Raw genomic sequence first — 24,738 nt, 5'->3', positions numbered from 1 at the left:
GTGCATTTCTCAAGGGTATTTCTGGCCCAGTTCTCTCCTGGGGGCTAAGATAGGGTAAGGCAAGTGCCCCCTGAAGAGCCTGGGGATCTTTGGGTGGGGGGCGTGTGCACTGGGAGTCCTCTCAGCTCTGGGAAGTAAGCACAGCAACACATACATCATTCCTCTTAAATGCTTGCAGGCCTACAGAGAGACTGCTTTGCTTTTCACAGGAAATCACAGCTTTGTCATTCAGTCCTTCAAGTGGCTGCGTTGAAATCAACATGCCCCAAAGGAGGCATCTTTCCCTTCTTTACACACCTCCCCTTCTCTAAGGCCCACTGTCCCTCCCCACATGCCCTGCCTTGTTAATGGCATCACCTGTTGCCCAAGCTAGAGACCCAGAGTCGTGCGTTTCCCCTCACAGGTGGCTCACGGAACTCTTCTATAATTATGTATTGACATGTGTCTCTCCCCCTTGACTGAGAGCTCCTCAGGGAGTCCAAGTGTCATCATCCCTTCTATATCCCTGTGCGTGGCAGAGTCTCTGAGACCTAGAATAGGCTTGTTAATATCAGTTGACCCAAAGTACCAGCATCAGGGGCATGTGGAGTGGTGAGTTAGGGAATCGTGTTTGCGTTGGACTCTCAGCAATACGGAATTTGTGTGTGTGAGGCTGGTGCACAATGTCCCAGGGCCCCTATGTCAACATCAGCTGTACAAGAGCCTAGGATGTCTGCCCCCTGTCTGCCTCCTGTTCTCACTCTTCCCGTCTCCTAAACTCTTGTCTATTCCCAGCTGACTGTATCAGGCAATTGCTCTTGTGGCATCCAGCTGGGGCTGCCTGCTGGATTCTGCCTGTTAGACCAGGTATGTTTTAGACCAGGTATGCTTCCAAATGAAGGCCACCCAACCTGGCTCTCAAATGCTTGTTTGTATGGAAATTAGGATGTTTTCTGTGTAGTCCTGACATCCCAGAGTCACAGGTCTTTTAGAAATTCAGAGATCATTTTATCCTCTAGATGAGCAAAGTGAGAACCAGCAAGGTGAGGCAGCTTGCCTTTGGCCCAAGTAAGACTGAAATGTAGGTCCCGTAGCTCACACAGGCCAGCCCTCGGTTCGTTAGAGCAGGGACTGGCCGGCTTTTTCTGTAAAGGGCCACCTAATAACTATTAAACTAGTTAGGCTTTGTGGTCCCATACAGTCTCTGAAGCAACTATTCGACTCTGTCCACTTAGAGTGAAAGCAGCCATAGACAATACAGAAACCAGTGGGCGTGGCTGTGTGCCCACAGAACTTTATTTACACAGCCAATCAGCAGGCTGAATTTGGCCCTTGCACCATGGTTGGCCAATCCTTGCACTAGAACCTCCTGTAGCCCATACCCAGCAACACTGGCATCACCTGTGAGCATCGGAAGTGCAGACTCCCAAGTCCCAGGCCAGATGTGCTGCAGCTAAATCTGTGTTTCAACACGATCCCATGACGATTGCATGCGTACTAAAGTTTGAGGAGCACTTCCCTGGTGGGCCGGCTGCTCCCCCTAAGAATACCAGGAAGAAACTTTATGCATTAGAAGAATGAGGCCCAGGGAAGTTAATTGACCTATCCAAGGTCACAAGAATTCGTAGATCTGGGACTAGAGCCCAAGTCCTAGTATTTCAAACATGGAGTTCATTCTATACACACCACAGTACCCAACCCAGCCTCCCCATTTCTGGTCGGCCCTGACCCAGCTCAAATTCACTGGAAATTCAAAACAAAGCAATTATTCATTGTTCTTCAGCTGCCTTCTAAATCAAGAGTACCCAAACTCACACTACACCCTCCTTCCCCACGACCTGGGAGGGGCTAGCGTGGTAGGCAGTGTGCCTCAGCAGCTGCCCAGCATCTGCAGGAGGGAAACTTGCTCACACAGATTCAAGCTGGAGTTAAACTCCAACTTAATTCCTGCCTTAGGATTGCTGCTTAAAATAGAACCATAGAGACATTTTTCATTTTTCACATGCAAAAGAAACTTCTGGACTGGCTCTTCGGCAGGTCTGAGATTTTTTTCCCTCTTGTGCTTGCCCCATCTTGGCCCACACACCAGCTCCTGTTCCCCTAGAGCAACTTTTTAGCTGTGTAATATCAGGTGCCTCCTAAGACCCAGCCCACAGCAAAACTCCATGCTGGCCACATGCTCTAACAGCGTGAATGTTAGTGTCCTTGATCTGTTTCTAATTTGTGCAAGAAGTGTTCCATCTTCTTAGTTAATCAGTAAATATGTACTGGGCTGTTATTTGCCGAGCACTTCCTTATGGGCCAAGCTTGCTGCATGTTTAATTATTTAATCCATTTTATGGCCGAGGACACTGAGACTAATGGGCTTAAAAACACACAGACAATACACAATAGAGCCTAGATTCCAGCCTGCCTTCAAGTATCTACAGTGCTCCAGGTGCTTAGAGGATGCAAGCAAGAGTGCAACGTGGTCTAGCCCTGCAGTAGTTCACAGTATACCTATAGAAAATACAAGTAGAACAATCGTGTTAATACTGGCATGAGAGGCAAGCAGCATGGAGCAGCAGAAACGGAGTTATCGTAAGGGTGTGGGAGGCAAGAAGAGGAGGGGCCTCCTCAGGCACTCTACCCCCAGCTGCCCAGCATTGTGCATGCACCTAGGAGGTGATCCATAAATATTGGGTGGATGGATGAATAAGATAGCGTGTTCTGTGTGCTAACACTTGAAGCTGGAAAGGATTTGAAAAGACAGGGAATGAGAGAAGGGGAACATGGGCCAGGGAACTAGCACGTGGAAGTAGCAAAAGGGAAGGCCATGGAATTTGTACATGATCCTTTGAATAACAGGAAGAGATGAAGGGTTTTAGGCTAGGAGCAATAGGATGTGAGAGTGGAGGAAAAGGAAAGGAACTAGCATCAAGGAGGCCAATTAGGAGGCTGATGCAGAAGGCAGACTTACAACTCGAAGGCCTTGAACTGGGAGTCAGTGACCCAAAGGGAAGAATGGACAAAGCCAATAGGAAGTAGGAGACAAACAAAGGAGACACTGCCACATGAGTGATTACTCCCTCCCCAGCAATCAGCCTGCAGAGTCCCAGCTTCTACCCTTCTCCTGTCTGCCTCCACACACAAACCCCTTCCCGTTGCCAGCAGCTTCTGTTCCCAGAATGGATGCTCTTAAACAGGGGCCTGTGTCTTTTCCACCTCCAGCATGCTGCCAGCACCCATCTCTTCCCATTTTCAGGCCAATTCATTCAACGTTTGTTAAGCACCTACTTGAATTTAGCACTAGATGCTGGAAATATTTTACATTCATCATCTTATTTTAATCCCCTGCAGAGATACTTTATAATTAGAAAGATGAGGCCCAGGGAGGTTAATTGACCTGTCCAAGGCCACACTAATTGGTGGATCTGGGACTAGAGCCAAGTTCTAGAATTCCAAACATGGCGTTCTTTCTATGCACACCACAATACCCTCCCCCCACCGCCCCCTTTCTGGCTGATCCTGACCCCACAGCCAGAAAAAAATCCCTTCTGACTGCAACTCTCCTCTAGCTTTGCCTTTCTGGGGCAGGTGGGTGGTGTGTGCATCTCCCTGAGCTGTGGTTCGTTTGGTTGGTGTAGACCTCTGTGTGTGTCATGCCTGAGAATCCGGTTTCAGTTGAACTAGAAAATATCACCACTGATTGATTTTATTTTATTATATACGCTGTGCCTGGAATTGCAGCTTCTTTCTTTTTTTTTTTTTTTTTTAACTTTTGTTTATTTTAAGTGTGTTTTTCCAGGACCCATCAGCTCCAAGTCAAGTAGTTGTTTCAATCTAGTTGTGGAGGGCGCAGCTCACAGTGGCCCATGTGGGGATCGAACCAGCAGCCTTATTGTTAGCGGCACCACGCTCTAACCAACTGACGTTACCGGCCGCCCCTGGAATTGCAGCTTCTTAAGCTCAGTTGGCAAAATAACACCAGATAATACACCAACTAGTGTTTTGCCTTTAAGTCAAGAAACTCAGCATTCTACTTAATAGGATTGGGTTGCCGAGGAGTCTTCCCTGAGAGGAGTTGACATGAGGCTCACCCCACACCAAGCTCACTTCCCTGCCTTCAAATGCCCTATCACTTTAAGACACTTTGTCTCTGCCTTGAGTTCTTTATTCTGAGATTATTTTTGAAGTCAGGCCTTGGTTTGAATTCCAGCTTTACCACATACTAGCTTTGTAATATTAGGCAAGTTCCTCCATCTTTCCAAGCCTCAAGATTTTGTTGTTGTTGTTGTTGTTTGTATTGGGATAATAGTTTCTACCTAACAGAGTTGCCACAGCAATTAAAAGCCATGACCATTGTAAAGCTCTAGGCCTGGCCTAGAGTCTGTGCCCAGTAATGGTCATTGACTTCATGTCCTCATTGGGACCACCAGGTCAAGATTCCCTGTAGCTCCACTGCCTCCCAGGTCCTATAAGACACCCCCCCGTGGTTTTCCTTCACAGCATGATGTTGTTAGACTCTCACTTCAGAGCCACTTCCAAGAGATCCTGTCTTCCTGAGAAATTCCCCACCACACAACTCCCCCAGCACGCTGCCTGTCCCCTTCCGAAGCACCTGACCCTGAAGCAGAGAGAGGTTTAGAAGCCCCCTCCGCAACGTACAGAACGTTCCTCAGAGCCCTGCCTAACCCCGAAGGAGACAGCCACCCCGGATGGAGGAGCTACTCTTGCCTCCCCGCCCCACCGCTCAAGCAGGCTTTTAGGAACCAACAATGGTTACCGTGAGCCAGCACTCGCCTCAGTGTGGGGTTGCACTGAACACTGCACAGCATGAGGAGCGCTGCCAAGCTGCTCTTGACCCAGACAGTCAGGAAATCCAGTCTCCACTGCCGTTGTTGGAAGAGCTCAAACAGACCTTAAGGATAGAATGCCCCAACCCACAATCAGGGAATATGGCGGCGTTCAGGAGGGAAGTGACTTCCCCAAGGTTACACAACCAGGTAGCCAGAGCAGAGACCAAAATCCCAGGCCCCGCCTGCTGGGCCAGTGCATTCCCTCTCCCTCTGACCCTGCAGCCTCACTCCTCCTCAGATAACAGAGGCTCTTGCTGGTTCTTCTTCCTACCTGTTTCCACCTGGATTATCCAGCGTCCAAGATCACTCAATGCCCTTTGGCCACTTCTGTGCCCTGATGGAGCTTCACAGACCCCTGCATAGAAGAAACCTGTGAGCCAGTATAATGAAGGCAGGGCACCCAGACAACTCCCCTTAGACGGGGTGCCCAGCTGGAACAGGGGTGTCAAAACCATGCTGGAAAGAGCTCCGGATCCTTCTCTGCTCCTTCATTGCTCAGCCCAGGAACAAGGGAAGGCAACTCTGATGTGGGATTGTATCACACACAGGCACACACGCACACGCATGCACCTGTACACATGCAGGAAAAGAAAAGCAACTCATTTCCAAATAAAAAGCTGAGTCTCCTCCATGCTTTGGAGTAAAAGAAGTACGAATAGGGATGCTTTCCGTGCCAGGAGGAGCAGTCACCCTAAAATCTCCAGGTCACAATACCTGTTCTTCCTCAGCACCCTCTTCTCCTCCCCTTCCTCCTCCTCCATCTCTTTCCCACCCCTTCCTCCTGCACTGCCTTCTCTGGGTTACATTGATTACCATCTGCAGAAGACCATGCACTTACTATAGCAAAATCAGAATTTTCTGAGGACGCCCTTTTCTAAGGAAACATAACAGCAGCCATTTCTCGAGGGCCTGGTGTGTGCTCTCTATGCAGGGCACTTGACAGCATGACTTCTGAGCCTCACACAGCCCTGCCAAGTGCGCTATTATATCTCCATTTCCCAGATAAAAGACAGAGAAGCTAAGTGACTTCTTCCAAGGTAATGAAACTAGTGAGTGTCAAGCAGTCGGTTTCAGACGTAAGCCTGTCCACAGCCCACGGTCTATGCTTCACAGCTTGTCGCAGGAGCACATTGTTTATGTTGTGTTTACAGAACGCCAGGGGATGAGTCCTCCTGCGTGTGTGCTTTGAGCCCTCTATCCTGTGTCTGAGTTAGGCTCTCTAGGGAAAGCATTGGGCATAGATTATTCTTCAGGTTAGTTAAGACTGGGATACCTGAGGACCTGGTGCTTTGAGAGGCCAAGTGGGAGCATGGCAGGTGGGGAGATCTTGTTTGGCCGGGTACAGCCTTCCTTCCTTACCCATCTTTTCTGCCCAAGGAAACCACAAAGACCCCTCCCCTTCAGAAGATCAAGTAACAGCCTTTGGGGGTTCTTTCCCTCTCTCCACCCCCAGGTTATTTTTAGCCTGCCGAGCTTCTAAGCTGGCTTTGAAGCTCTTTAGCCAGGAGCAATCTTTCATCTGCACCGACCAGACCCAGTGGGAAGCTTAGGCGAGCTGATCAGTGCCCAGCTTTGTTGGGCTTTGGGTGCCTGAGCCGCCAAGGGCACGTGGCCCATCTCCATGGAAATTTGGAGGCAGGAAAAGAGCCTAACGTGATGCCTGCCACAGCCTTGGCAGGCCGAGTCTGAGAGAGGCCTGCCAGCTACACTCACCTGTCTAGACTGTGGAGACTGAACCTGGCCCCACCACAAGGCAGAGCTGGGCTTGCCTCCTTCCTTTCTGAAGAGAGGAGAAAGGTCCCACACAGCCCTAGTGCGTGTTAGCTTCTCAGCAGCACCGTGATAAGGACATTACTAATTGCTATTTATAGAACACCTTCACGTTCTTTATCTCTTTTGTCCTCAAAATAACCTGTGAAGTAGGTTTTATTATTGTCCCTGTTATAGACAGGGACATACAGGGAATTTCGTCCCTCCCCCCAAATTCACGTGTTCAAGCCCTAATCACCAGTACCTCAGAATCTGATGTTTGAAAATAAGGCCATTAAACAGGTGATTTCGTTAAAACGAAGCAGTTATGGTGGGCCCCAATCCAATTGGATCGGTGTCCTTATAAGAAGAGGAAATTTGGACACACAGAGACACCATGGATTTATGTGCATATGTGAAGAGCGGCCATCTGCAAACCAAGGAGAGAGGCCTCAGAGGAAACCAACCCTGCCTGCACCTTGACCTTGGCCTTCCAGCCCCCAAAACTGAGAGAAAACAAATTTGTGCTGTTTAAGCAACGCAACCTGTGGGCCTAGCAAACCAACCGTCTCAAAGTAAACAAACTGCCCTATATGGACACAGTGATTAAGCTGTTAGCCCCAAACTCAAGAAGACGTGCAGAGTTTCTCAGCTTCTCCTTTTACCCCTGTGACTTCATATTTGTCTATCAGAGGCCATTTACTGAGTAGTGACACATTTCTTTTTTCATTTCTAATTAATCAGACATATACTCCTGCTGGCAAGAGCTTCAGATCAGCATTAGCCAACTAGAATTACCCACTGAAGTGGTAGGATTCCAGCCCAAAGCAATGACACCTAACATCTCAGTTCACCTGTGCTGTTGTAACCCAGGTAAAGGGACAGTGTCCACAGGTTTTATTATATGACACAGCTGCCTAAGGGTAGAGGGTAGGCTTCCTCAACACTATGGTGGGATGGTTCAGAGACCCTCTGGTGCCATCACATCGTCAGGGTTTCAGCACCTCCAGGGAAGGGTGCCTGATTTCCTGGGCTGGGCTGTTGCAGCTTTCAGACCTACCCCCAAAAGTGCTGACGGAGGAGGAAATGGGATTGAGAGTAGCAAGCCATCCTGTTTAGGGTAAGGATCTCCCGTGCTTCCCTAGGTCACCGCAAACAAGGAGCCTAAATCATGACACCCAAATATCCTGAGTTCCCTTTGCAACTTAAGTGACTGAATTTTCATTAATGTGAACCAGCAGCCAAGATGAGAATGAACATAAACATTATGCATTAAGGGAGAAAGGCACAAACCAGACTGGGTCATCGTTATCTGTTACACGCAGATTAAATGAGTTAATTCATGGAAAGCGCATTATCTGGTTCAATCTAAGGCATGTAGTGGTTATTGTTGTTGTTGCTGTCATTTATTATTATTATTATAATCATTATCTTTTTCCTCTTTCAGGCCAAACCTGTCAAGGTCTTTGGCCCTAAAGCATGTATTTTATTCAGTTTATTCAAGAAACATTTATTGGGAGCCTTCTGTACACCAAGAGCTAGGCTAGTTGCTAGGGATGCAAAGCTAAACAAAACAAGGACACAGCCCTGCCTTCAACTCTCAATGGACTTGGGAGAGTGATATGACAGAAACAGTTGTCATGGGTGAGATCCACCATCTAAACACAGGCGAAGCAAGAAGCCTGGTGCCTGGGGTATCCCAGGAGGGTAAAGGGGAATGCTCCAGCCAAAGGGGTACCTGTGCAGGGAACTGGGCCAGACCCTGCACGGTGATCTTGCACGCTTGCCTAAGGAACTAAGACATCGTCCCCTGGACTTCCAGAGCTATGGAAGGGTCTGAAGAGGGGAGTGGACAGATCAGATGTGCCCCTTAAATATGAAAGCTCTGCCAGCCTTTACTTATCAGTATTGAGCTCCAACCTCTCCTCCCGACAGCAGGCAGAACTAAAAAAAAAAAAAGGAAAATGGGGCTGTTGAGATCAAAGAAGTAGGCAAAGGAGCAGAATCAGGGAAGACGGATGCCAACTGAATCTAAAGCTTACCTGGATTGGCAGCCTCTCCACGGAGGTGTGAAGCTATGAGGAACATGGAAGACTTTTTAAAAATATTTTATCCCAAATATTGTGGTTTGTACCAGCTCTAAGAAGATGGATAGACAACTACGTGTAGATTGTTGGCAGTTGTCAGGGTGAATGTGGCAGAAAAGGAAAGTGAAACTAACGAATTTTTAGTGCCCACTCTTTCACATACAGCTCTGCCATTTAATCTCCTAACCAGACTTTGAGGTCAGTATTATTATTCCTAATTCCTAATTTTCAAGTGAAGAAGCTCTCGATCAAAACAGTCAGGAAGTAACTTGTTGATACTCCTTTTCACTCCAACTCCTGCATATGTTTGGGGCAGTTTTATTGCCTAAGGCTCAAGTTCTTAAACTTGAGCATTCCTGAGAATCTTCCAGAGGGCTTGTTAGAACACAGACTGCTGGGCTCCTCTCAGGAGTTTCTGACTCAGTGGGTCTGGGGTGGGGCCTGAGGATTTGCATCTCTAACAAGTTCCCAGGTGATACTGCTGCTGCTGCTTCAAGGCTGCACTTTGAGAACCACTGGCCAATGGGGATGATCCACCCAATAGCCTAGCCCAGCGGTCTCCCAAACTGTGCTGCATTTCGGAAGCTTTACCAACAAATAGTGATGCCCAGCTCCCAGGCCCACACATTCTGATTTAACTGGTATCGGTGCAACCTGGGCCTCATTGTTAGTAAAAGCTCCCCAGGTAAACAATAAGTCCGTACTTATCGACAGGCTCTGTGACTTTAAGCAAAATGACATAAAACGAAACCCATTTCACCACAGGCTAATTGAAATAAACAAGAGTTTAGTTACTATGGCATCTCAGCAACGTTACAACAAAACAACGTTGAACAAAATGATGCTATTTGAGGACCTGCTGTACTTCTAACATGCAGCAAAGTTTAGGAACCACTAAACTTGCCTCACGTCTCCTTGATTCTAATCCGCATCACCACCCTTCTGCTGCTCACCACTGGGAACACAGGTGGAACTAACTTGTCATGTACTAATGCAGCTCACAGCACCTCTTTCCAACCCTCTTTCTCCTATTGTCTCAGAACACCTGCTCCTAAAACTCATCACGTCTCTTACTTGCCTTTTCCCTTTTCATCCAGTCCTTGCTATCCTTCCCTCGTCAAACTAGACCCTATGGTACAGTAATTATTGCAAGCATCTCTTGCCCACAGCTGAGACACCCAGCCCCTGGTTCTTCCTTTGACCATATCTACCTGGGAAAGTTTGAGGACTATCTCAATCAAACTGCAGACATGGAAGTCCAGGGAGGTTTCTTGAAGTTGATGACACTTCAGCTGAATTTTTGATGGACAGTAAAAAGTGGAAGAGGGCTTTTCAAGCAGAGGTATAGCATATGCAGTGGCACAAAGGAGGGAAACAAGAGGGTTTACCTGGGGAACTATGTGTTGTTGTGTATGCCTGACGCAGGTACCTGGCCTTCAGTGTCGGGAAATAAAACTGCACAGGCAGCCTCTCGCCAGATTGCGATGGGTCCTGGGCATCAAGCCAGGGAGTTTATACCATCTTTACAAGTATAAAGAGTAGTTGATAGGTTTTCTTATAATGACTTTTTAAATTATAACATTAATACATACTTACAGAAAATATGAAACACCTAGAAAAATATCAAGTACAAAATAACAATCGTCTTTAACCTAATTACCCAGAACTCACCACTGTTAAGATTTTAGAGCAATCTGTTCTTTTCTCCTCTGCATATTCTTACATAGTTGAGAGCATGTTGTATAAATAAGTTTATATCCTTCCTTCACACTTAACATTATAATGTATACATATTTATGTTTTTGAAATTCTGTAAATATTTTAATGGCAGCATAAAACTCTGCCATACGGACACCATATAATTTAACCATGTTCATACAAATGAAAATGGGAGAGGAGGAGATTTCACTCGAGGCATACCTCTGTACCTCTGAGGTAGTGTGGGTTAGGTTCCAGACAACCACACAAAGCATGTATTGCAATAAAGCGAGTCATAACATTTTTGCTGGTGGAGGGTCTTGCCTTCAATTTGTAAAAAGGTCAATAAAGCAAAGCACAATACAACAAGGTATGCCTGTGCTATAAATGATGCCACAATGTTCATATTTGTATGAGCTTAGATTCTATGATCAATATCAAGAAAGAAATGAACAAATCAGCAGTACGAAAGTTTCTTTCCAAAAAGTTTTCTGGCAGCTTCTATTCTCTTCATAGGTGTGAACGAATGTACATTTCACCTTCTCTTCCCAGCACTTGGTGTTACGATTGGTGCCACTGGAGGATTTTTGGTATGGGATGACATGACCAGATGTGCATTTATAAAATTGCGTAGTGGAGACTGAATCTAGTAGGCCAAATCGGAAATGCTGTTGGTGTCCTCCTGGCTGTTCCTCCTCTGTGTCCACGTTCTCCTTTTTCCATTTCTATCTTCACCTGTTTTCTTTCTCAGAGAGTGTATATTAAGTGTTCACTGCCCACAAAGCACTACACAGGCTTTGTGACTGAGACCAGTGCTGAAAAGCCTCACTCTGTGGTGGCAACAAGCTCGTGCCCTGCCCAGAGACCCTCTTTTTATAGTTGTGTCAAGAAAGAATCTCTGGACAGTAATTCTCTGTAGGTAGAAATATTTTTTTATATTTTCCAATGAAATTGCCAAGTGGGTTTATTGCTAAATGAATTTCTTTCTGTATCCTGTGACTTATCCAATACTACACATGATCGTTCTGTCCCTGGAATGTCCCTCTTCCTTCTCCTTCTTAGCCCAGCAAATTACCTTGACCTTCTTTAAATGTCAGTGACACCTTCCTTCCATATCTTGCCCAGTCAGAATCAGTTATTCAGGCTTCCTTGTTTATATAGTTTCGTTACTTGCATTTCCTACACCTAACACTTTTTCTTCTTCTTGGCCAAGAATCCTGCAAGAGTAGAATATTTTGTATCCTCAGTTCTTAACAGAGTGTGTGGCATTTGGGTGCTACTCAGTAACTTTTGAATAAATAAATGAGTGAATAAATTAATTCCTATTTTACTAAGGTGCACGGAAACTCCATCTTAAATACTAATGAGTTGAAGAGTATAAAGACAATATGGAGGTGATATGAATTGCCAAAACCACACTCTGAATCACTGGTACCTAAGGTGAAACAGACACGTAGCATGCCAGATGTCCTAATCCTGGACTCTGGATCAGGTTCTGAACATTAACTGTTCTGTGTGCCTGGATATTGACTTGCATTCTGTTCTGTTTCATTTTAACTCCAAAATTTAATTTATGTATAAGTACCTCTGTGCTAGAAAAAGTAGAGGGAATTAAGTGATGCCAGAATTTCCCAAAGTGTGTTCCAAAGGACACTACCATGGACTGTTTATAGGTTTCACACAGAAGAAGAGTCTCATGGTCCAATAAGTTTGGGAAACAAAGTTAAATGGACTTTTTTTTTTTTTTTTTTTACCTCAGAACTCCCTGGTACATTCTAGAAAGTGGAAAGGAAGATCAGTTAGACAATGGTAGAGAAATAGAAGCATAGTCAAGTCTTCCTTTGGTAGTAGACAGAAGTCATCCTAGCCTCTTTGAATACAAATTCAAAGGCAAAAGAGCAAAAAGTGCACCCAGATCCTAGCCCCTTCCCCGGCCTTTATCTTCTCAGCCCCACATTTGTGCAAGCCCCCACCTCCCACACACCCACCATGCTGATGAGATCAGCCTTCATTACTCCTCTTCTAGAGCCAGGAAGCAAGGTAATGTGTGGGAAGTGATAACAACTTGAGAGTCAAAGCCATTCAACGGGAAAATCTGTTAAAAGACCAAGACATTGTAAAAGCTGAAACACTTGAGTCCATTAAGTCCTCTGCTTCTCAGAACACCTTGTTACCAGGGAGTGTTTCAAGGAGGAAAAACATTGAGCTATCACCGCTCTGTAAGATACCAAAACTGGCACAAAGAGCATTTTGTAAGACATCTGTCTCTATGCCACTGAAGAAACTTCTAAAAAGTTCTGCTTCTCTTTTCTCTTCCCTTGTCCTGCCCAGTATAGTTCTCCCACCCTTAGACACACTCTATATATTTCTCTCCTGCCTTTTCCCTCTTCTCCTCCTTCTCCTCCTCCCCTTGCCTCTAGTCTTTTCCCTCATACCATGTTTCCCCCCAAAAAAAGACCTAGCCAGACAATCAGCTCTGATGTGTCTTTTGGAGCAAAAATTAATATAAGACCTGTTCTTATTTTACTATAAGACCGGGTATAATATAATATAATACTGGGTCTTATATTAATTTTTGCTCCAAAAGACACATTAGAGCTGATTGTCCAGTTAGGTCTTATTTGTGGGGAAACACAGTATCTCTCTCTCTCTCTCTCTCTCTCTCTCTCTCTCTCTCTCTCTCTCTCTCTCTCTCTCTCTCTTCCTCCTTCCCTCGCTCTTTCCCTCCCTCCCTCTTTCATTCATGACCCATGTTGATTTCACAGACACTATTAAAATGACACAGTAAGCTAAGATTACCCAATGGTTATTCAATGCTCTATGGTAAGAAGGGAACTAATTAAGTGATGAGAGGTTTAGACATATGTTGTTTATTGGATCCAAACTCCTTAAAGAGAGCCTGGAGCATTCTCCTAAACAAACATTGCCCTTTCATGGCTTCTTGTTCCAAGTCCAAATGAGATGGAGACTTTAAGGAGACAGTATCTTTTCACAGATGTGGTTAAAGAAAAAAAGGAGGAGAATGGGAGTGTGGATGGATGGAGAGGGAGAAAGCTATATACTTGTCACAGAAAAACTAATTCAGTCTTTGTATCTGTTGGCAGTTGATGTTCATCCTTGATCATGGGTAGGTTAGACTGTAACAATGTTGACACATTTGTGGTCAGCCCCATGGTTTGTTTAACTGTTTGCATTAGAAATACATCCATCAAGAGCATGTTTTTTAAACGATAGTTAGACATCTAAACAAAAAAGTAAAGACAAACCCAAATATCTCCTTGCCAATCTTAACAAACACTATTACAATATACCAGGAAGACAGAAGCCATCTGTCAAATAAGCAAAAGCATTAATATAGGCACAATTTTCTAGTTTGTGAATATTAATAGAATGTTAGTGATTAGCTGCAATCTATGAGAAAAGTACCTTTGCCTTAGTAGGCAAAGGAAGGGGAGTTTTTAATGAATATGCCTTTTTGTTTTGCTTCTGTTTTAAATAAGTAAGAGTTGTGTTATAAAAGTGAGTCTTGGGCCCAACATCAAACCTTAATCCTGCCATTGCTTTCACAAGAAATTGAGCAGATACAATCTAAGCCTCAGGAACTTTGAAATAAAGGACCTTTTCCAAGTGTTAACTCAGAAGTAACTGTGGGAGGGCATTGATACTATGTGACTCTGAGCCTGAGATTCATATTTTCTGTTCCTCTTTTTCTACTGTGGACCAAGAATAATCTGGTGTAGGTGAAATATCCTTTTCCTTGGCTCAGATTAGGCACCTGGTGTCCTTAAAGAGGTCACTGATTTCCCCAAGGATGTCCAAGGAGGTTGGCTCACCACTGGCTTACCACAGGCCAAAATTGAGATTAATTAACCATCAGTCATCGTCAGTAGGGCCAAGTTGTTATTCAGACATTCAGAGAAAAGAAATTTGATCCAGCTACGGATAATGACCTTCGTCAACATTCCTTCCTATATTAATCCCAATCCAATGTATCTTCATCTTGAAAATAATTTCAGACATAGCTGGTTCATCATTTATGTTACTCTGCATTTGAAGAAGCTTTTTTTTTTTTTAAGTTATCTTCACTATTTTTTTTTTTTTTTTTAAGAATTTTTTATTGGGGAAAGGGAACAGGACCCTATTGGGGAACAGTGTGTACTTCCAGGACTTTTTTCCAAGTCAAGTTGTTGTCCTTTCAATCTTAGTTGTGGAGGGCGCAGCTCAGCTCCAGGTCCAGTTGCCGTTGCTAGTTGCAGGGGGCACAGCCCACCATCCCTTGCGGGAGTCGAACTGGCAACCTTGTGATTGAGAGGACGCACTCCAACCAACTGAGCCATCCGGGAGGCAGCTCAGCTCAAGGTGCCGTGTTCAATCTTAGTTGCAGGGGGCGGAGCCCACCATCCCTTGTGGGACTTTAGGAATTGAACTGGCAACCTTGTGGTTGAGAGCCCACTGGTCCATGTGGGAATCGAACCGGCAGCCTTCGGAGTTAGGAACACGGAGCTTCAACCGCCTGAGCCACCAGGCTGAGCCCTGAAGAAGCTTCTTGATATGCCAACCTATTCATTAGATGCATATTAATGCTCTGAATCAAAACCTTTTTTCACTAGAACTGGGTTTCTGTTCACGAAAAGGTACATTTAGTGATCTTTGAAGAAACTCCCTATTCAGAATGAGTATGAAAATGCTGTTTGGTGGGAGACGAAGGGATATTGATAGATCTGGGTTGGCCATGTAGAGATTAGATCTTCTGGCCAAAACCAGCCTGAGGAACAGACAGATGTGTATGCACTGCTTTTGATTGTCTCACTCTGCAGACCTCAGTGACCAGCTTCTTGAAGTGGTGGGGCTAGAGGGAGCCATGGAAATGGGGCAGATCTACACTGGCTTGAAGAGTGCAGGCAGAAGGCTGGCCCAGTGCTCTTCTGTCACCATCAGGTATGCTTCCTCATTACCCAGCAGCCTCCAAGTCTCTCAAACTCCCTTAATATTTTTACAGACAACAAACTAGGACGCCATCTTTGGATTTCAGCGCAGGGAGAGTGGGGGACTGAAACTTGATAACGTTTATAAAGGATGTCTTTGGAGACCATTTCCCAAACTAGATATAATGCAACCAGCCAGGACATCAACTACAGGGTCCACCACAACCAACTGGCTGTTTTCTTGGAATGAATTGGTGAAATGCTCTAAACAGGAGTGTTGAGATTATGAGGTCTAGAGAATCAGAGGTCCACCTCCTTGCCTTTTTCAGCTTTACAAATTAAAATGTTAGATGTGTACCGGAGGGTACACGCTGACAAAAACTGAGTTTTCTGCTCCGCTTATTCTTGGATGGTGGCCTTAGAAATACTATTTCCTATATACCTTTGTAGAACTAAACCATCAACATCAGCAAATCTGTCATAGTGGACCAAGAGGATGATGACTCTTGAGCGTATGGACCATACCACACAGATCAGTGACTGCAGGTTCATGGCAAAGAAAGAGTCTAAAGGAGAGGACCCGCTGATTTGGGTTGCTTCTGTTTAATCAATGCAACTAATCAGATTCTTCTCCAACTGATTATTTCAGAAGTCTATTCCTTTCCTCTTCCCATTCAATTTCTACAGATAAAATCTATCAGTGTGTTTTGGGGATCTCCTAGAGGAGACCACAGCATACAGTTTTACCAAGTAATTTGACCACAGAACCCTTCTCCCCCAGAACCTCTTGCCTTGGGCAAGTGTGTCCTCAGAGCGCATTTAGGGAAATTGCTCTTGACACTCCCCTACATCCCTCAGAAAGGTCGCCAGAGCTTGTTCCCTGATGTGTCTTAGCTGAAGGTCTATCCCACTAACCCCGTTGCTTCGTTCCTTCTTGGTGTCTTCTCTGTGTTTTCTATTATTCCCCCAAAGCCTTGCTCCTCTTTCTCTCTGGGCTGTTGTGCTGGGACCCCTGTTGTCCAGATTAATCTCTGTACTTCCTTTCCTGTCCATTCTGCATGACGAATACTGAGTAGGTCCAGTCAGCACATCTCTGCCATAACTTATGTAGACCACAGAGAACATCATAACATCTCAATCCCAGAGGAATCAAAAAGCCACATACAACAAGAGGGAGGGCTTTTCTTCATGTTCAGTAGACCTGTTCCCAGATAGAAACAGAGGGGGTGAGCCAGGAACCTCATCCTCCTGGGCATTTTCCAGATACGCTCCTCAGCCCCCAAAGCAGAATCCACTCTCTCCTCTTATTATTTGTTTCATTATTAGGTTTATTTTTTTTGTTACTAAATACCCTCAGAATCAGTCAGAGAATCATCTACATTAAAACACAGCTTGCCTCCCTCATTTTATAATTTCAAAAACAGGGCAATACCAGGTGAGGGCTTCCTGGCCAGTGGGTGGTGCCAGACCAGAGGCCTCGGAAAGGACCTGCCTTTTGTCCCAAAGGTGAAGTAGTATATATTCACAACTCCTTTACAGAAGGAAGTCAGAATACATTGTCTCTCTCCTTTTAACAATCCATATGCCAAACAAACCTTGTCCCAAGCCAGAAAGCAACACTTTCTCCTCTCCTCTCCTCCTACCAATGGGGAGAATCACCCATAGTACTTACTAAAACGCAGATTCCTGTACCTGGCCCCAGCTTCAATTCTTGAGGGGGTTCAAAAATCTATTTTTAACAAGCCCCCATGAGAGTCTTAGATGGGCAGATACGGTCTTCCCACTTGTTTCCCTCGTGGCGACAACCCTGATTCTGATTCCAAGAAGTTTACTGCGTTTTCTTGGTTCCCGGTATTCCAGAACGAACAAGCTGCTGCCAATGCAAGTGGATGGAGAGCCCTGGATGCAGCCACCTTGCACGGTGAGTTTTGCCAGTCTTTGAGCTGAGGGTGAGAAGCTTCCTTTTGGGCCCCTTTTGGGCACTGACTGAATGTGAAATTGCTGAATCTCAGAGTTGCAGAGGCTTTGAGAGATCATCTATTTGTAGCCTCTTTTCCACTTCATTCATCCATCCATTCACTTACCTGCCAAGATTTTATTGAATACCTGCTATGCGTCAGGCATTGTGAGGCACCAGTTCCAAAATTAAATGAGACATAGACCCATCTTCAAAGAGCTCACATTTCCTCAGAGACTTCTGCAGTGTCCTTGAGAGCCTTAGCTTGAATCATTCCAGTGGCAGGGAACTTACCACCCAAAAAGGAAGACTGTTCTCCTGATAAACAAGTCTAATTGTTAGAAAGTGCTTCTTTATGTGGAAGCCAGATCTGCATCCTTACCCTAGAACTTCCATCCAGTCACTGGGACCACTGGATCCCCTGGGGGAGGATTCCCACAGTGTCCAGACACACTACACCTTGGGTGCACCACAGCTCTGAGGACCTACCTGAAAATGTCACTAATAGGGTAACCACGTGAGTTACCAATTTTGTTTATGGTATTCACCCAGCATCTGACACTGTGCCTGGTTTTCTAATAGTTGCACAAAAATATTTGTTGAACAGTGAAGAAATAACTGAACAAATGAAAATAAAGGGGCCATCCTCATTTCCTGACTCACCATACCTACATTAGCTCTCCATTTAGCACGACTACGGGAGCCATGCATCCTTCCTTCTTAGTTCCTTCTCTGTTAGAAACCTAGCTAGAAACTCTGTAGTGAGGAGAAACCACTGTCCTTGTGGTCAGGGCCTAGAGTGTTCACCAGGATATTCCATTAGTAATATTCTCTATGCTATTGTGAGTGTACAAATCTCAAAAAACAAAGGTTAATGTTTCTATGCGTCCTCGTTCTAATGGAGTATTCAGATAATTCTTCAAAAACCTACTACTTTGAGCCCTTCAGAACATCAAGTTGTCTTCTACTAGGGAAATGGTTTTCATGAGATTTCTATTGAGCCTGAATTATAGGTATATTCCTATAACTCTTTGTTCCATATAACTTCTACAAAGTATAAACTGGTCTCTAGAAACAGAGACTCTAGAGATGGCATCTTCAATAAAAATTATCAAAAGCAGAATTTTTTCCCATAAAATCTTACCTCAATCTTCTGTTTCTATGAAGACTAAGAAAAAGAAAACACAATATAGTAAAAACTAAAAATAGCTTGCCACCTTGTTAGAATTAGGAGAGATAGAGGAAACTGCTACTACTTATAATTTTGATGGCGCTGAATTGAGAAAAATCAATAACAAGCTCTTCCTGTCTCCTAAAAAACAAAACCTGGAACAAATCAAGCTCTCCCACCTGGTTCAGTGATAACTGAAAATAGGATTGCCATTTCCCTAAATCCAAGCACTGGTTTTTGAAATAACCAAATACTCCTCTTAACCCCACCCCCACCCTCTCTCCATGCCACCCTTCAGAGATTACAACTCACTATGAAAACATTTGTGACCCAGTGATTTTATGGTCCAGGGAAATCTATATGTCAGGGTATACTAGTTTGCTCAGGCTACGATAACTAAACACCATAGATTGGGTGGCTTAAACAGAAATTTATTTTCTCACAGTTCTGGAAGCTAGAAGTTCAAGACCAAGGTTCTGGCAGGGTTACTTTCTGGTGAGGCCTTTCTTCCTTACTTGCAGATAGCCACCTTCTCGCTGTGTCCTCTAGTGGCCTTTTCTCTGTGCACGTGCCCTCCTGGTGTCTCTTCTTATAAGGACACCAGTTGTATTCGATAAGAGTCTCACCTTTATGACCTCATTTAACCTTAGTTACCTCTTTAAAGGCTTTATCTCCAAATACAGTCACATTGGGAGTTAGGGCTTCAACATACGAATTCTGGGGGGACATGACTCAGTCCATAACAGAAAGTAATAGAAAGTCATTCTTAAGCTTGCAAGAATTAAAACGAAAGTATAACATTTTCCTGAAGATACACACCAGCTAAGAAGTGGTTCAGAATTAAAGAATTAATGATAGGACATCACAGCACAAAAAAACTTTTGGTAAAAATTGAAACGAGTGAAATTAAAGCGAAGTTTTAAAAAGACTATTAAATGCAATTATATTTCTTAAACCGTAAGAGATACATCTAAAACAAAAAGTCATATGTATCTATCTATCTTTCCTTTATCAAGCATAGGGAAATTAAAAGCAAGAAATGATATTGTTAATTACATTGTTGGACAAACTAACCTTCCAACATGCCAAAAGCATAAAGCAGAATAAAGAAGGTCACTTTAGGGGTGGCTGGTTAGCTCAGTTAGAACGCGGTGCTGATAACATCGCGGTTGCCAGTTCGATCCAAGCATGGGCCAATGTGAGCTGCTCCCTCCTTAGGAAAAAACAAAAAACAAAAAACGGTCACTTTACACTCAATTATGAGATGTAATGGTCATAAAATTTTAGGTATCTAATAACAATCAAAATATTTAATGTGAAAAACAATATCAATATATATTTTGAGGAAAAATAGATATATAAGAAGTGGACAGAAAGACAGGTATTGAGAGACTTTAAAATATTTCTTTCTGTCTTTGACGTTATGTAGCAAAAATAAAAAAATAACATAAAACCTGGATGAAGTAACTCAATAACCGACAAGTTAAATATCTCATTTTTTAGGGATCCATAGAGTATTTAATAAAATAGATCATAAGCCAGTTTATAAAGAAATCTGTATAAAATCCAGAAGCAGAAATTATAAGTTATTTTATTTGACCACAAAGCAATAAAACTAGAAATTAATAATAGAAGATTAAATGAATAAACAAACAAAATCCAATTACTCAGAGATTTTTTAAGTTTTCTAAATAACAGCAGATTTAAGAGGAGATCAAAACCACCATTATTGACTATTTGAAAAGTAATAAAAATTACAAGGCTCTCATTTAAAACTCATAGACTATAACCTAAACTGTATTTGGAAGTATACTCAAAATCTCATGTATATCCATCATTTAAAAAGGAACAGTAATCAATAATCCCAAAATTACAAAAACAAGAACACAAACTTAGGAGAAAAAGAAGGAAGAAAATAATAAAGATAAAAGCAGATATTAAATAGATAAATAACAGGAAAACCGAAAACTAGTTCTTTAAACATGTCATGTGTTTGAAAACCTAATTTTAAAAAGTGAAAAACAATAATCAGAGATATTAAAATATAAAAAATGTCTAATAAATGTAATAAAAATATAAGTATAAATGTGGTAATGGTTTTATTTAACTATAAGACATTACATAATATGAGGTACATAAAAATAGACAAAGAAGCCTTAACATCCCATGTTTCTAGATAGGGATCCCAAACAAAATCCTAATGCAATTGTTTTTTAACTTAACAAAACAATGCAAGACCTAAGGAACTTAGGAAATTTTACGAAAGAACTATGAAGAAGGGCTTCCCACAAGGTATTAAAATAGTTATAAAGCCACAATTGTTGGCACAATATTGTATAGCTAAATCAACAGTACAGAGGAAAGCCCTAAGAAACCCTAATACACATAAAAACTAATGAAGGGGAAAAAAAGAAAGACCATAATTAATTTGAAAGGAATGAACTGTTTAACATTTACTATCCAAGAACTTGCCTTTTTGGGAAAATGTCATTATATACCAACTTTTCACCGCAAACTATACTTCAAAAACAAACAGGGCTGGCCCAGTGGCTCAGGAGGTTAGAGCTCCATGCTCCTAACTCCGAAGGCTGCCGGTTCTATTCCCACATGGGCCAGTGGGCTCTCAACCACAAGGTTGCCCATTCAACTACTCGAGTCCCGCAAGGGATGTTGGGCAGCGCCCCCTGCAACTAAAATTGAACACGGCACCTTGAGCTGAGCTGCTGCTGAGCTCCTGGATGGCTCAGTTGGTTGGAGCACGTCCTCTCCACCACAAGGTTGCCGGTTCAACTCCAGCAAGGGATGGTGGGCTGTGCCACCTGCAACTAGGAACGGCAACTGGACCTGGAGCTGAGCTGCGCCTTCCACAACTAAGATTGAAAGGACAACAGCTTGACTTGGAAAAAAAAACAAAAAACAGAAAAACGCTCCAATTCCATTAAAAATTAAATGTCAACTAGCTAGGGGGAAAATAGGTGACTATAATTATACTGTGAGCAAAGACTTTCTAAGGAAACAGTGACATATTTGACTATCAAATTTAAGAGTCTACAAATCAAGAACCAATGCAGAGGATAAGGTGTGTTAGAGCATGAGCTCACCCTTCTTCATGCCTTGATGAAAAAATAAAGTTTCTGCTCTGCTTTAAAAAAAAAAAAAAGAATCTATATAGATATGTAAAAGACTAAGGACAAGATGTTTTCAATAGCTATCTCAAAGAACAGGTTAATACCCATAATGTAGAATGAGCTATTAGAAACCAGCAGGAGAAAATACGAACAATGCAATTGTGAACAGACACGATTGTGAACAGACAATTCACAGAAGAAATGCCATGGGCTAATAAATCTAAGAAATAATATTTAATATAACAAGAAAAAAGTGTGGTGAAGAATTTCAAATTAAAATACTGATGAAGCCCTGCCATGTTTCACTTATCAAATTAGCACAATTTGTTTTTGTTTTAAAGATCATATTCATTGCTGTCAAGTGTGCGAAGAGGCCAGCACTCTCAAATCGTGAGGGCAGAGTATAAACTGGTACAGCTCTTCTGGGAAGCATTTGGAGCCATGTATCAAGAAGGTCCTTACAAATATTAATATCCATTGACCCAATTCATTTAGTTTGACCCTTAAAATTGTTCATGTACTTCTAAGTATTTATTCTAAGTAAAAGGCAGAAATACAGGAACTGATTATAAGAATGTCAATTTCTATATTACTCATAATAGCAAAAAAAAAAAAAATTGGAAATTACCTAAAATGCTCAACATTTAGGGAAAGACTTAGATGAGCTATGTGAGAGTCATCAAATGCAATAATTTTCAGCCATTTAAAATTATATTCAATGAATTTTTAATGACATCAGAAATGCTTGCAAAATAAAATTAAATGAAAACGGCAGATTAAGAAGCTGATTTCGATTTTATTAAAAAATATAGAAACAAACTGGGGAAAAAAATGCCAAAAAGTTAACAGCAGTTATTGCTAGGTGATTTTTAAAATGTTTCCACATTTTCTAAATTCTCAAAAACGAGCATCTGTTTGTTTATACAAAGAAAAATGTATATAAAATATATACTATTTTAAAACTTGCCTCGGGCTTGTAACACTGTAAGATGACCTCTCAGACTTTACTATCACAGTTAGGCAGCATCATTTGAGCCAGTAAAATTAAGAATCTTCTCCCAGAGTTAGGTAATAGTAGGGTCTCAAAGTTGAAAAGAATTTTATTTATCTAGTCCAGTGATTCCCAAATGGAGTGTATGCATTTGAATCAGCCGAAGGGCTTTTACAACACAGATTGCTGGTGTTTTTATTCAGGTCTGGATGCCTGAGAATTTGCATCTCTGACAAGTTCCCAGGAGATGCTGCCGCTGCTCTAGGGACCATACTTTGAGAACAAATAATCTAGACGGACTTCCCCACTTATCAAAAAATCCCAGACTTCTCCTCCACTTCTAGCAAAACCCGATTGTCCCTCTATACCTGAAAGCCTCTTATGGCAGGAAACACTCTTATGAAACAGGGCATCCTAACATCCTGAAGAACCCAAAAATAGCTAAGACCTGAAAGACTGTGCAAACCTCCTCTCTCCTCCCAAAACTCACTTTAAGCCAGAATGTGTCCTTGACTTTTAAAAATATCACAAAGACTAGTTGAGACCTTTCAGGTTTGAGCCTTTCTACTTCTCAGCAGCTGAAATTAGGGCAGACTTGGATACTTCCCAAATGATTGGGGAAGGGTATACTTACGGTTATTGACCATTTTGCAGGACATGATTTGAAATTATTTGCCCTGAGAGGGCAACATTCAGGAAGAAGTTCCTCCATTGATTGCTTCTCTTGAAGTAATAAAAATGTGTTGATTTGCAGAAAATGCCCCCCAAAATGAAGTCAACCCCAGCACTAGTGAAATTTGAAAATTCACTCTATTTTAAAGGAGGAATTCTATGCTGCAATAGTTTTGTGAATTTTGAGCTATCACACAAGAGTCTACTGTATCACTTCTCTGTCATAGAGCAGAGAATGAAAAGCATGGGGCTGCTACCCCTAGTGCTTGTCAGATGTTGTAAATGTTATGAAAGCTTTTTAAGAAAATCATAGGGACTTTAGTTAATTGCCCAATTACCAGAGATGCTTGGGTTCTAACTACAGAAATGTGGATGGTCTCTTTCCATCAGGGGTTAAAAGGCAGGCTTGGCCGTGTCCAACTATCTTCGAAAATGAGAACTTTGCTATTTAACTCCACTGGCCCCTCCTAATTTGGGGGTCAGGGGGTAAGAGACTGACATCTCTTTGACGCCAGAAGAAGATAGGATCTCTTACTTCTTGCCTCCAGTGTGTGTACATACAGTCAACTCACAGTTATCTGTAGTACAGAATCCACAAACCACATCAAAAATCTACTCTTACCCAGGATCCCCAAATTCCCACCCCATAAGACCTTTGTTAAAACTGCTGAAAAGCCAAATGAAAAGGATTTGAGTTTCACTTCCTCCTCTTTGCCCTGGAGGTGCTAACAAGCAAATAACTAGCTCAACTAGAGGGAGAAAAAGGAGAAGCAAGGGTCTTCTGTTGTCTAAAATAAAGGGCTCCCTTAGCGGGAAATGTAGGCAGTACAGCAGCTGCCACGCTCTGCCCCAAACATAGCCATCCTCTCTGCCAGGAGTTCTCGCTCTCTCGCATCGGTCTGCTAATCAGTCAGTAGTTCCACAGCTTGTGCTCTGACTGGGCACTGCTCTGGCTCAGGAAATACCAAGGTGAATAAGATGAAGTTTTGCCCCTCAGGGGCTTGAGAAAATGTGCCACAAATTGCTGTCATCCAAGAGTGCTAAATTACATGCTGCAGAGAAGAGCTGGCCTCCCCAGCCTGTGCCTCACTCCCATAACTTCTGGAATCAACATAATGCCCATAATAAGGCACATAACATAAAATAGTGCCTGATGTATTTTTGGTTTGCTCCCCTGGAGACTACCACAAAACAGAAAGATTGATCTCCAGGCTGGTGGAACCAACATAAGAGTCATTCTCAGCTTCCATCACTCAGGAATTCTCCACAATGACTTTTGGTCCCTCTCTTTTCTTTCCATAGCCTGAGGCCTTGTAAATTTAAATCTGGCTTGCAGTAGTACCATCTTGGCCAGACTCTTCCCCACTCCCATTTGCCCTGACAGCAACTGTTGAATAATTTCCCTGAAACTCTTTTCTCATCAGCTTAAAAACGTATTGTGGTTCCCCCATCACCTCACATTAAACCCTTTAAAGCCCTACACCAACTGCCCCATCTGTATTCCCAATCTCATTTCTCATCCTTGGCCCCCTGCTCAACCAGT

General features: G+C 43.1%; 1 protein-coding gene across 10 annotated transcripts in view; it reads left to right on the top strand.

Annotated features, from left to right (window-relative positions):
* Nucleotides 1-24,738, top strand: part of DGKG (diacylglycerol kinase gamma) — a 197,702-nt gene that overhangs the window by 158,785 nt on the left and 14,179 nt on the right. For 9 of the 10 annotated variants that reach the window (XM_019735850.3, XM_019735845.3, XM_074329136.2 and 6 more), the window contains 2 exons: nt 15,169-15,289; nt 17,137-17,197. The exons of the other annotated variant lie outside the window; for it this stretch is intronic. In XM_019735850.3, the coding sequence (XP_019591409.3) occupies nt 15,169-15,289; nt 17,137-17,197 (182 nt within the window). The remainder of the gene's footprint in view (nt 1-15,168; nt 15,290-17,136; nt 17,198-24,738) is intronic. 10 annotated transcript variants of the gene reach the window in all.

Source organism: Rhinolophus sinicus, chromosome 17 (assembly GCF_057876585.1).
Source record: "Rhinolophus sinicus isolate RSI-liver-muscle chromosome 17, RSI-T2T, whole genome shotgun sequence".
Classification (NCBI taxonomy): Eukaryota; Metazoa; Chordata; class Mammalia; order Chiroptera; family Rhinolophidae; genus Rhinolophus; species Rhinolophus sinicus.
Note: the sequence above shows the minus strand (reverse complement) of the source record. Positions and strands in the feature narration are given on the sequence as shown.